The 12,061-nt window shown below is 39.6% G+C and overlaps 1 protein-coding gene across 2 annotated transcripts in view; it reads left to right on the top strand.

The window, feature by feature from the left end:
* The window catches only part of PARP9 (poly(ADP-ribose) polymerase family member 9), a 32,323-nt gene that overhangs the window by 6,018 nt on the left and 14,244 nt on the right, over positions 1–12,061 (top strand). For both annotated transcript variants that reach the window (XR_005217026.1, XM_037836842.1), the window contains exons 3-6: positions 1,222–2,069; positions 4,354–4,572; positions 5,808–6,026; positions 10,060–10,117. Coding sequence is in view for 1 of the 2 variants with exons in the window: in XM_037836842.1 (XP_037692770.1) it covers positions 1,222–2,069; positions 4,354–4,572; positions 5,808–6,026; positions 10,060–10,117 (1,344 nt within the window). In the remaining variant the exon portion in view is untranslated. The remainder of the gene's footprint in view (positions 1–1,221; positions 2,070–4,353; positions 4,573–5,807; positions 6,027–10,059; positions 10,118–12,061) is intronic.

Below are 12,061 nucleotides of genomic sequence, written 5' to 3'. Positions count from 1 at the left end.
GGGGGAATCTGAATAGCACTTCTTCTTATCTGCCATATACAGTAAATGATTTTTTAGTTTATCAGTTTTAATTCCACTAAAATTGTGCCACAAAACCAGAGTATTATGAAAAATTACTTACTGTAGCAGACACTGTCAGGTGCTTTATTTGCTGAACTGATGCCCCCAGGAGCAGCCTCAACCAAGGACTGACAGAAGTTAGACAAATATCCCAGCTCCTTTACCCCACTGGTGGAATAACTCTGAGGCACATGATCTACACTGGCTCCTAAAGGTCCCCAGTGGAGTTAAGCCCCATTTGCTTGGCCACACACCGTTTATTCATTTTCTTCCATTCCCTGGCTTACTTTCCCTCCCCACACCCCACACCCCATATCCCTGGTGTTTTCTGAGATCACCTCCCAAAGAAACTACTTGTACTGAAATCCTTATCTCAGGGGCTGCTTTTACAAGAACCCAAACTAAGACACTGACAAAAGCAGAAGAGCGATTAGTGAAACCTCCATATTTTGACTCATAAGTTGTCCTTTCCGATATTTGTGCCTTTCACATGGGTCTGCCCAAGCTCACTATTTTCACATAGATTTTAAAAATTCATGAATTGCCCATACACACAGGTTTCTCAACCACCATCATTGTATCATAGTAGCTACGATTTTCTGAGTACTTACTATATGCCAGGCGCAAGGCTAAGCACTTTATGGATGACCTACCATTGAAAACTCTTGGACATCCTTGGTCTAGTTATATGTCTAGATGAGACAAAGAATAAGGAAGGGAGCTTGCAGAAGTTCACGTCTCTTCTGCACATAGGAACTTAGTTTCCTGGAATTACATGCTTTTCAGAGGAACACTTGCCATTTCTTTCTTTTCTTTTTTTTTTTTAATTTTTTTTTATTAGAGAAGTTGTAGGTTTACAGAAAAATCATGTAGAAAATACAGAGTTCCCATACCCCCACCCCCACAGTTTTCCCTACCTTTGCATTAATGTGGTACTTTCGTTACAGTTGATGGAACAATATTATTATAATTATACCATTAACTATAGTCAATATTTACATTGGGGTTCACTGTGTTGTAGTCCCCTGGTTTTTTAAAATCTTTTTATTCTAATGATTTATATACAATCCCAAATTTCCCCCTTTAACCACATTCAAATGGATAATTCAGTGGTGTTAATTATACTGATTGCTCATTTCTTTATCTTCTCTCCTTTTTCAGAAGCTAACGCTCTTGAAAAAAACTATAGTTGGCAAATTCCTATTAATTGCCACTTCTTCAAAATTTTACAAAATAAAGAGAGTCTGCTGTGTGAAGCCCTCCAGGATAAGTTTGGCTGTATCTCTACCCTGCTCCCTCCAGCCCCGGAAAGTAACACCAAGTCTCCGCAAGTCTTCAGAAAAACGCTGGCTCCTGGGATAGAGTTGTCTGTCTGGAAAGATGACCTTACCAGACACACTGTTGATGCTGTGGTGAATGCAGCCAATGAAGACCTCCGGCATGGGGGAGGCCTGGCCCTGGCCCTGGCGAAAGCTGGTGGTCCTGAAATTGAACAGGAGAGCAGAAGCTTTGTTGCCACGTTTGGTAAAATACCAACTGGTGGGATAGCTGTAACAGGAGCAGGGAGGCTTCCTTGCAAAGAGATTATCCATGCCGTTGGGCCTCGGTGGGTAGCGATGGATGACCTGCGATGTATGCATGAGCTGGAAAAGGCCATTACAAATATTCTGGATTATGTCACCAGTAAAAATGCGTGCATTAAGACAGTAGCAATTCCAGCCCTGAGCTCCGGGATTTTCCAGTTCCCTCTGGATTTGTGTACACAAATCATTGTGCACACTATCAAGGTTTATTTCCAACAGACGCAAGTGGCCTGTAAGTTGAAAGAAATTCACCTGGTGAGCAATGAGGACCCTACTGTTGCTGCCTTAAGAACTGCTTCAGAGCAAATCTTAGGCAGGAACGAGCTGGAATCTTTGATGAGTCAAGATGCCATCCCTCCTTCAGATACAATGGTTGTGAACAATCTGACTCTCCAAGTTGTGGTGGGCCGCATTGAACTGCAGGAGGTAAGCCTTTGAATTCTCTTGCAGTGCCAAAGGGAATCCCTGAACCGTTAATTTCCTAGTCAGTTTTGTTTTGTTTTTTTTTTTTCAGTATATCCTATTTGCATCACTGTATGGAAAGCATTTTGTTAAGGTTAAGATGTGGACTTCAGAGCCAGACCATCTGGATTTGAATCTCAGCTCTGACATTTACTAACTGGGTGACCTTAATTAAACAAGTTACTTTATCTTTTGTTCCTCAATTTCCTCATCTGAAAAATAAAGATAATGATAGCACTTTTGTCTTAGAGCTGTTGTGAGACAGAAGGAATCAGAATTAGTACACATAAAGTGCTTAGAATAGTGCTGGCACATGAAAAGTATTTATAATTATTATTGCTACTGTTATTATTCTTACATACCATGAAGAAATAGAATAATCTTTGATCCCAAGGAACTTAAAATCTAATTATGTTCTTTTTATGTAAAAAAACTTCTTTATTTAAAAACATTAAGTGAGGAGACAAACCATCTGAATGTTTCTAAATCAACCTATCAGTAGTAAAAAGAAAAGACAATGCAAAATGTATTTGTATTGCCTAACGGTATGTAAATTTGTAACCAGAGTGGAGTCTAGTGGACCAAGAGAGATAACTGCAGAAGATGTGAGTCTTTAATATGCTCTCAAGTTGTGATGGTTATGAATTGGCAGGAGGCGAGGCCTTTTGGGTAGTTAGAATGACTTGATCAGCGAGACACAGAGGAATTGTCAAACAAACAGCAAATAAATGGGAGTGAATAGAGGGGATGCAGCTGGGGCTCTAAGTCACATTCTGAACATAGGCTCTGTGCCAAGGGGTTCATTGGCACAAAAGCCAAGGTCCTGGCAGGGAGGGGAGGGAGTCAGGGTAACAGTGAGCCTAGGTATTTCTGGGCTACTGCAGCTCCTCTTCTAGGCAGAGAGCACCTTGAGGATGGGGACCATGGCTTATTGATCTCTGTAGCCCCAGGGCCCAGTTTAGGTGTGCATCTAGGTGTTCACATTTTTGATAAATAAGTTTGGGGACAGCAGGGAGCAGGGACTGCAAAGAGGGGGAGAAAGAATGTAAGGCCATATTCTTTTTTTCCAGATCAGTGATGTCACATTTAAGACTCCCCTGTGGTCACAATCAAATGGACTTAATCATAAGTGAAAAAGCACCACTTATAAGAATTTAATTCGCCTATGAGGCAATTAAAGGGAAAAGTAGGGGAATCCCAGGTGCTGGGACTTAGACTCTGGGAAATGAAATATTTGTTTGAGAAGCCATTAATCTGCCAACTTAAAATGAAAGTAGACACATCCTAGTTGAATAACTTATCCTTTAACTGAAATTTTATTATATTTATTAATTGCCAACATTAGGAATCTTAAGAAGTTTGAAGGGTGTCAACACTCCCAGACTGAAAATCCTGATTGTACTTTCTAAGTACAGCATTCATTAACACCAGTGAGAAATACTTACGTTACCCACCAAAGGGAGCCAAAGCCATCAGTATGATTAGGCAGGATTATCAGGAGGATTTGGGTATGGAGGGAGGGATGGGGTGAGGGAGAAGGATGCAGTCCCTTTGAGCACAATTCTTAGGGCTAACTAGGAGATGATTTTACATAAAATACAGCCCATGTATAAGTACAGTCTGTTTCTGAAAGGACAGATGAAGAACTGGTAAAGTGGTTACCTCTAGGATAGGGAGGTGGGTGGGTGGGTGGCCTGGGAGTATGTGGGAGGCCTGCTTCTCACTGAAGACCCATTCTCCTCATTTGGACTTTCTTTAATCAGGTACTACAGTATCTTAAAACATAAAAACATTGGGAGGTAGAAATTTCCTGAGAAATGTTGTTTCCTCTCTGTTTAAAACACAACACAACAAAACAAAACAAAAATCACACAGAAATAGCAAAATGTGATGGTGGTGGGGAGGGAATAAAACCATTTACTGATAGAGCTATTAAACAGATCACAGGAAATGCTCAGAATCTGTAAATATGAGAGGCGTAAGCCAGGAAGGACTGACAGATGTTTACAATAAAAATTACACCATCAACACACTTTACCTAATTTTTGAATAGGACAAACAGCTTCATGGCAATCAAAAAAATTACTCTTTAAAAATAGGAGTTTCGATCCATTTTAAAATATATTTTTTGTGGATTTAGGATCTTCAAAAAGTATTTTTCAAAGTTCTTCAGGGAAATAAAGATTTACATGAGTCATTTATGAGGAAGAATTTAACAACATATCCTGTCCCTTATTTTCCTTTTCAGACAGATGTAATTGTTAATTCTGTAAACCCACATACTGGTCTTAAAATTGGAACTATATCAAACTCAATTCTACAACAAGCAGGAGATGAAATGGAAAAGGAATTTACTGAAAAACTGTTGGAAACACCTCCAGCTTCCCGGTTCATACTTGTTACAAAAGGATTTAAATTGTCCTGTCAATATGTATACCATGTACTGTGGTCTTCAGAAGCACATCTGGTAAGGTCAAAATAAATTTCTGTTTCTGTAACACCATAGTCTGTGCAGTCTTTGTTGAATTTCCATCGTGTCATTGCATTCATGAAATATTGTGAAGTGGTATAAACCCCGTTTTCACTCCTGTGAAAATCTGAAATACTGGACTAGTATGGTTGCCATAAGTTATCCTAAAAACTTGAATTTAAAATGTTCCCTAACACATGTCTAAAGTTTAAGTGGGTAAACTGTGAATAGACTGTGAAACGTCATGGCTCCGTCACTTGGCACACCCATTCACCTCACCGCAACCAGTGACCCTGTGGGCCTTCTCTTTAGTGGGCATGGGATACCTCAAACAGCACTGAGTTCTATCCAGCCCCTCCATATTTCGCTCCGAGTGTTAAATTCCAAGAGGAGTTGAAATTTCCCTTGCAGTCGATTCTAACCAAATCCCTCCATTGCCTGGGGTCTCTTCCTACCATGATTGTCATGGAGAGTGGTTGTCTTGCCCACTCTCCACTGGAGGCACATAAAATATAACCATTAAAGATCAGGGGGATCTCACTCAGATGTGGAGAGAGGGAAATTTAATCCCCTTCTCTGCGTTTGTCTGTTTTGGTTTTTTTTTTTTAAACCATTTCTGGTCCTCTCTTGGCTAGAGAGCTCTCTAATCCCAAATTGGTCCTCCAATGACTCTCTTCCCCTCAGTTTTCCAAGGTCTTTTCACAGACAGCCTTCCTGAATGAGTATTGAATTTGGATGTTGAAAAGCTTATGGAAAGTTTAAATCAGTCAAAAATATTAGCACTTCTCAAGGAGGTATTACATATAGCTCTTAATAACAATGAACAGATGCTCTTTCTTATTTTAAACTCTACCTCCTTTATTAAACACCCAAGAGCTCTTTATCATGACCTGGGGGTCGCAGGTAAGTGGAGATACAACCAACAGTTGACTCTTTGACCTGGGAGATGGGCACAGCTACATAGACTGGGAGAAGTCCCAGTACCCAGATGTCTTGAATAGCACAATATGGACCACTCAGTTACTTCAGTTTCTTGGCCCTTTATTTCTCAGCATCCAACTTTATAGCTACAATGGGCTCCCTACCAAGTGGGACCTTCCCATCCTCTAAGGGGGCTTGGGAGTGGCCCTGATGGAGAGTGTTGGTATTGTAATATATGGACAGAGTCAGGGGAAAAGTGAAGTCTTATTTTTTGACTCAAAGGCTTATCCTAAATTTATGTTTTTCCACAGACATTGAAAAATGCAGTGAAGCAGTGTCTGAAAAAATGCCTTGAGCTAAATGTAAGTTCCATTTCCTTTCCTGCCCTTGCAACTGGAAGCATTGGTATGTGGAAGAATGCAGCAGCAGAGATTATGTTTGATGAAGTTTTAATATTTGCCAAAGAGCATTTAAAAACACAACTCCTTGTAAAGTTTGTGATCTTTCCAGAAGAACTGGTGACATATACGGTAAGTTAATATCTCAGAAATGTCCATGGTTCCTTCCTTCATTCATTCATTCAACAATATCTTTTGAGTATCTCAGTGTAAAAGAGGAGGCTAGGTGCTGTATGGTGTGGTGATGTTCTAACTTGGTAAAATTTAATTTTTATATATTGCCCACCTCTGACCTAGTAAAGAATGTCATTATAGAAGACATGTTTATCCCACTACCTATCTTTTTCTCTTTTCCTCTTTTGGCATTTGTGCTTCCCCCATTCTTTATAGGTAAACAATCCCCCAGTTTCAGTTTGGGGTCCTCTGCTCCCTCTCTCTTTTCTCCCTCTAAAAGTACAGCTGTCCTTATGACATCTGCCATAACCTCTGTAAAGTCCTGTCTTCTGAGCCAATTCGAGTCACATCCCCAACCCCCTCTCATTTCCACTTGGATGTCTGACTGTCATTTCAAATCCAACATATTTAAAACAACATATTCTTCACCTTTTCCTCTCCAGTTGATTTCCCCTCCAAAATCCCCAATTAGTCTCAGCTTTGTCTCTTGCTGGACAAGTTAGCATACCTATCTTTGCCTCAGTTTCCTCAACTTTAAAATGGGCATAATAACTACCGTCTTTTGGAGCTGTTATGGGGAGTGAGTTAATACATGTAAAACCCTTAGAACAGTACCTGACACTCAGTAAGCCCTCCATGAAGATCAAATATTATTATATCATTTGTATTGAGTTGTTGTTCATTAAGTGTTGAACTGTATGCTAAATTAGGTGAATTGTTTATTATCTTTGCTTGCCAACTAGATTATAAATTCTTTAACAAAAGAGGTATATCTGGCTATTTTTGCCATATCCCCAGAATTGCCCTCAAATCAATCTATTCTTTCTTGACTCATCTGTAGGTGACCTCGGAGGGAAATCTTTTGTCATCCAACACAATATGGAGGGACATGTGTGTTGGGGAGCATGTCTCTGTGTCTAAGTGCACAGATCTGTGTGCCCAGCTTCTTTAGTGTTCACTCTTTTTCAGTCTTTTGTTTTAGAGTGGCCAGAGAAAGCTGAGTTTCTAACATGTTAATAGGTGCCTGATATATTCAGCATTTTTAGTATGTATTGCTGGGCTGTTCTGCCTTTAAAGTCCCATCTCATTGCTTTATTCAAAAAGAACTTTAATGATGGTAAGAAAAAATTGAAAGGAAATGAAATAAGATACAGCACCCTAAAATAGGTTTTCACAACATAGATTTTCTAATTCTGTCAACTAGTGAGACTTCCCAGGCACGTTTCTGGGCTTTGGGTATTTAGTGCTCAGTGCCTGGCAGAGAGTGGCTTCCAGACATTGGTTCTGTGACTACTCACCTTCCCACCTCCTGGCCTGTTTCCGTGCAGGTGGTTGCCATTTTATCTCTTCTTACAAGGAAACTAACTTATACTTGTTCCAGCTGGCTCTTCCCTGGAAGTGTAAAGGGTCTTGTTCCTCCTGCTGCCGGAGAAGGCACAAGGGGATTTGTAGCGGTTGCCGATTTCCGTGGCTGATTTCAGGCCATCAACATGACATTGTTGAACGTGAAATTGGGAAGACATGCAGACAGTGGGCTTTACTGAACCAGTGTAAGCTGGCTCCAGTATGCCACTGTGCCTCATCTCTAGCTGACTGGCAAGACAGTGATGAATGACCCAATGAAGTAGCTCCCTTTCTTGACAAAATGAGTCATCTTTTCTTTTGAATTCAGTTCACCAGTTCCCAACAAGTCAAAGACTATTACTGGGCCCAAATAGGCACCCTGAACATCCCTGCACTGTTCATGAAGTACCATAACCACAGTATATCCCTGAACTGTTCATGAAGTAAAACATAACCATAATACATCCCTGAACTGTTCACGAAGTACCATATCCATACAAGAGAAATTAACCATGTCTAGTAAAAGAAGGTTCATTCTCTCTAACATATAAACAAAAATTACATGGCATTTCAACAGAAGCAGAATGATCAGTCATGGTCTGAGGGATCCCCTAAGGGCTGATAATAAAAATAACTGCCATGTATTGAATCTGCCAGGCACTGTGTTAAGAGGAAGCTGTCTCATTTCATTCCCCCCTCAATGCTTTGACAAAGCCACTGTTGTCATCTCATTTTATGTATTTACCCTCTGGGTTAATACGCACATAGTCAAGTGGCCAAACCAAGATTCCAACCTGGGTCTATCTGACCCAAAAGGCTGTTTTCTGAACTACCAAATGAAAACAGAGAGATGATACACCTTTCAGTTTTGTAATTGAAAGGAGAGGACCATCTCACATAGTAATTTACATTATACACTAAACATTGACCGTTTCTTCAGGCTTTTTTTTGGCATTAACATTAAATTATATCCACATGACGATGTGACATGTGCATACATAATTATACCTCTGGTCTCCTGATAAGCACATAATTTCTTCCTAAATAAGTCTTGCAATGAAAGATATGCTGTACAGAAAGATTAGAAGGCAATATATACAGGCCCTCACAAGTGGTATTACCTTGGCCAGGTCCCTACATTCCAGAAAATGGATTTGCTAGACATCCAGAGTTGACCTAGCTCAGGAAAACTGACCTACACCAAACCCACAATAAAGTGATATTTATATTCACTCATTTATGTTTTCCAATTCATGAATTTGTAGTGAGTAAATAACTCCCCAGCTGACTGAAATACTTGGTTCCATGAATATTTCATGATAACAAGGGTTCTGGGTGGAGCTGAGTATCTATAAGTGGCAATAGGTGGTCATTCATTTGGTTATCTAACAAATATTTATTGCATATCTACCTTGTACCAGGCATGATGTCTCAGAATAGGGAACATCTCTCTAGGAACACACTATTGACATCCCTCAGATCAGGTGTTAGTCACACCTGGGCAGAGCTGGCAAAACTGCCAAATTCTTGCCTTTTGAGTCCACTTTTCTAAACCCCTTGCAGACCATCTGCTTGTTATCCGCCCACTTTGTTCTATGATATCACTACTGATTTACAGTTTTCTTTCACATTCAATTCCAAAGCCTTGCCTAATGATTTCTAACCCTGTGACTCATCCTCACATTTCAAGTGACTTCTGAAGAGAGCTGATGTCTATCCATTGCATATGGCAGTTCTTATTAGTCTATTTATCAGCAGATAATGTTAGCTCATTTGTTTTTATTTCCAAGTTCTTGGAGGAGGAGAGCAGGGGAGGGCTCTTCTGTGACCTCTCCAGGTACTGAATATGGTAAGATTGAGGGCTTTTTGCTTGGAAATAGCAGCTGCAAATACAATTTATGGAGAAAATGTCCTACAGATTAGGAAATGTCATTGTTAAAGTTCAGATGCAAAGCAAAATCTAGGCTTTACCTCATTATTTACCTTCTAGGAGAGATGAGTTATTTCAAGGAGATGCTATGTTAAAGGATCTGTATGGCCATATGCACAAATCTTTGTCTACAGAGCTGTCATATGATAATAATTGTACCAATAGCTAACACATTTTGAATGCTTATTTTGTGCCAAGTACTGTTTTAAGCACTTTACAGAAATTAACTCATATAAAACAGACCATTTTTTCAATCTGCAGATAAAGTTTTGTGTGTGTATAACTTTTAAAAGGAATTTATGTTTTTTTTTTAATTACAAGAGCATCTGCCTACATTTGTCTTTTTCACTGATATATCCACAGCTCCTAGTTCAGTGCCAACCAAACATGTAAAAAGGAGGGCATTAATGTTGAATGAGTGAATCTATTTTGCTTTGGAATATACATTCCACACCTTTTATTTCATTCGCGGTTTGGGTTTTCTTTCCATTTTTTTCTGTACTTGTTTCCCCTAAATGTTTAGTAGATTGTGGTGCTGTGCTTGCTGTTCCCTAGCGCTTTCCCAAAGTTTGTGGCTGTGGTTTGTGGTTTGTGGCAGTGGGAACGGGGACTGACAGATGGGATGAGGTCAAGTGTATCGTGTGCAGTTAGAAGGATTTTGATGGCATTGGCTATAAGCCCTGCTTATGACTCTCTGCTCTGTTTTGCTTCTTGTAGACATTCAGCAGTGAAATGGCAAAGAAGTACAAGCAGCTGAGTCTCAGCAGTTTCAGTGGTAAGATATTCATGGGCCTAGAAGGAGAGTCTCCTACCATGTGCTTATTCTACTCTTGATCATCTGAACTAATGGAAGGGAGAAGAGTAATAAATAAGCCAAATATATTTCCTTGTACTCCTGTTCAGATACCAAGCTGCTCTGTACCTAACCATGATTCTGTTCTTGCACAATACTGTTTCATGATATGAACAGAGAAAGAGGCTAATTGCAACAGGTAGTTCATTCACAAATAATTAAGAGATTTTGTGATTTTTTTCTAAGAAAAAGTTCCGCCCTCCATGAGCTGGCTAAGCCAGTCACACTTTCTCCTTTGAAAAACTAAATAGGGTTACTCATTACTGAGAAAACACATTTGCATGATACCAGATAAGTGGGTTAACCCGATGCTTCCCAAACCTGACTAGTCACTGGAATCACGATGAAACCTTTAAAAACAACCTTTAAAAACAAACAAAAAATTTATAGGCCTCAACTAAAGACCGATTCAGGAACTGAATGCTCCTGAGGCAGTTTTGTTTCTGAACCATATTTAGTGACCACTGGATTGTTGGGGGCTGGAGAAGGATTAACTTTGTCTCATAACTCCATTTTTTTTAGTGGAGTTTGAGTGGATTGAAATGCAGTTGCTTCATGATAACTAGGATGTGAACTTCTGAAATCGTCTTTTAATCTATAGTATTCTATAGATGTTAGGAACACTAGACATTCAACTAGCAATGGAAACTGATATTTCCCATTGGGGTCAAAATGATTTGCTTATATTCTTTAATAGAAGAGTTCACTTATGGATGTTTAGCAGTCCAGCAATGCTGAAAGTGAAGAAAGGGGAAGTTTAAGGGTTGTGGTTTGGTGCCTCTTATGAGCCTGTTTACTCGTCTGAAAAATAATGATAATAATAACAGACTTTTTGGAGGATCACTGGAGATTATTATGTGGAAATGTTCTGGAAATTGCAAAGCATTAAACAAATACCAGGGGATAATAATGAATGAGAGGATGGACAAACTCCACAGGGGGTCCAGAGGAGGGAGAGATTCCTTCCGACCAGAAAGGATTAAGACTGGCTTCATGGACAAGTTGGTTCTAAGCTGGGCTTTGAGGATGGCAAGATTTCCTATGGCCACAATTGTTATGATGGGGCACCCAAGGTGAAGAAAACTCACAGGGGCAAACAAATGCAGTGTTTGGGAAGTCACAAGGAATTCAGGGTATCTAGATAAAATAGGATTTTTAGGTAAGGATAATATAGGAAAGGAATATACAGTGTGTATATGTCATTAATCTGAATAATGAGGGCAGGTGTCACCATATACTTCAGTAATTCTTGAGGGCACTGAAAAGGAATTGTAGCACAGGACAATGATTGTCATTAATAATGGTTAATAATGATCATCTCAGATCATCATCAAGGAAAGGTTAAACTAGTAAGGAAGGCAGGGGAAGATGTTTTCATGAGAAATATTTAGCTAATAAATAGTTTAAAATAAATATGTTCTGATGCTAGAAGGGTGTCCTATGGTGATGTGCTTTAGTTATCTATCATCTCTCCTGATAATGATGGATAAATAAGGTATCACTCGATATTGTTTTTATTTTTTTCCAGAAAGTAATGTAAGATCCCAGGCAGAACAAGGGTAAAAAAAAAGTATGCCTCCAATTTAAGAACCCCTGTCATTTCTGTTGTCTAAAACATTGGCTTTTATTTTTACTCAGAGGGAGACCATCATCTCCCTCTTACTTCTAGGTCTATCCTGATACTTTATAGCTCCTGGTTTCACTCAGGGGAAAGATGTTAAGTACCACTACTGTCCTGGGTGGCAGAATTGTGTGATGGTTTTCACTGTGAGCACTGGAATCTCACTGCCCACACCCACTGGTCCCATGGTCCCCGCTTACTAGCCTTTTAACCATGAGCAAGTTGCTTAATAATTCTCTAAGTAA

This window comes from Choloepus didactylus, chromosome 1, assembly GCF_015220235.1.
Source record: "Choloepus didactylus isolate mChoDid1 chromosome 1, mChoDid1.pri, whole genome shotgun sequence".
Classification (NCBI taxonomy): Eukaryota; Metazoa; Chordata; class Mammalia; order Pilosa; family Megalonychidae; genus Choloepus; species Choloepus didactylus.
Note: the sequence above shows the minus strand (reverse complement) of the source record. Positions and strands in the feature narration are given on the sequence as shown.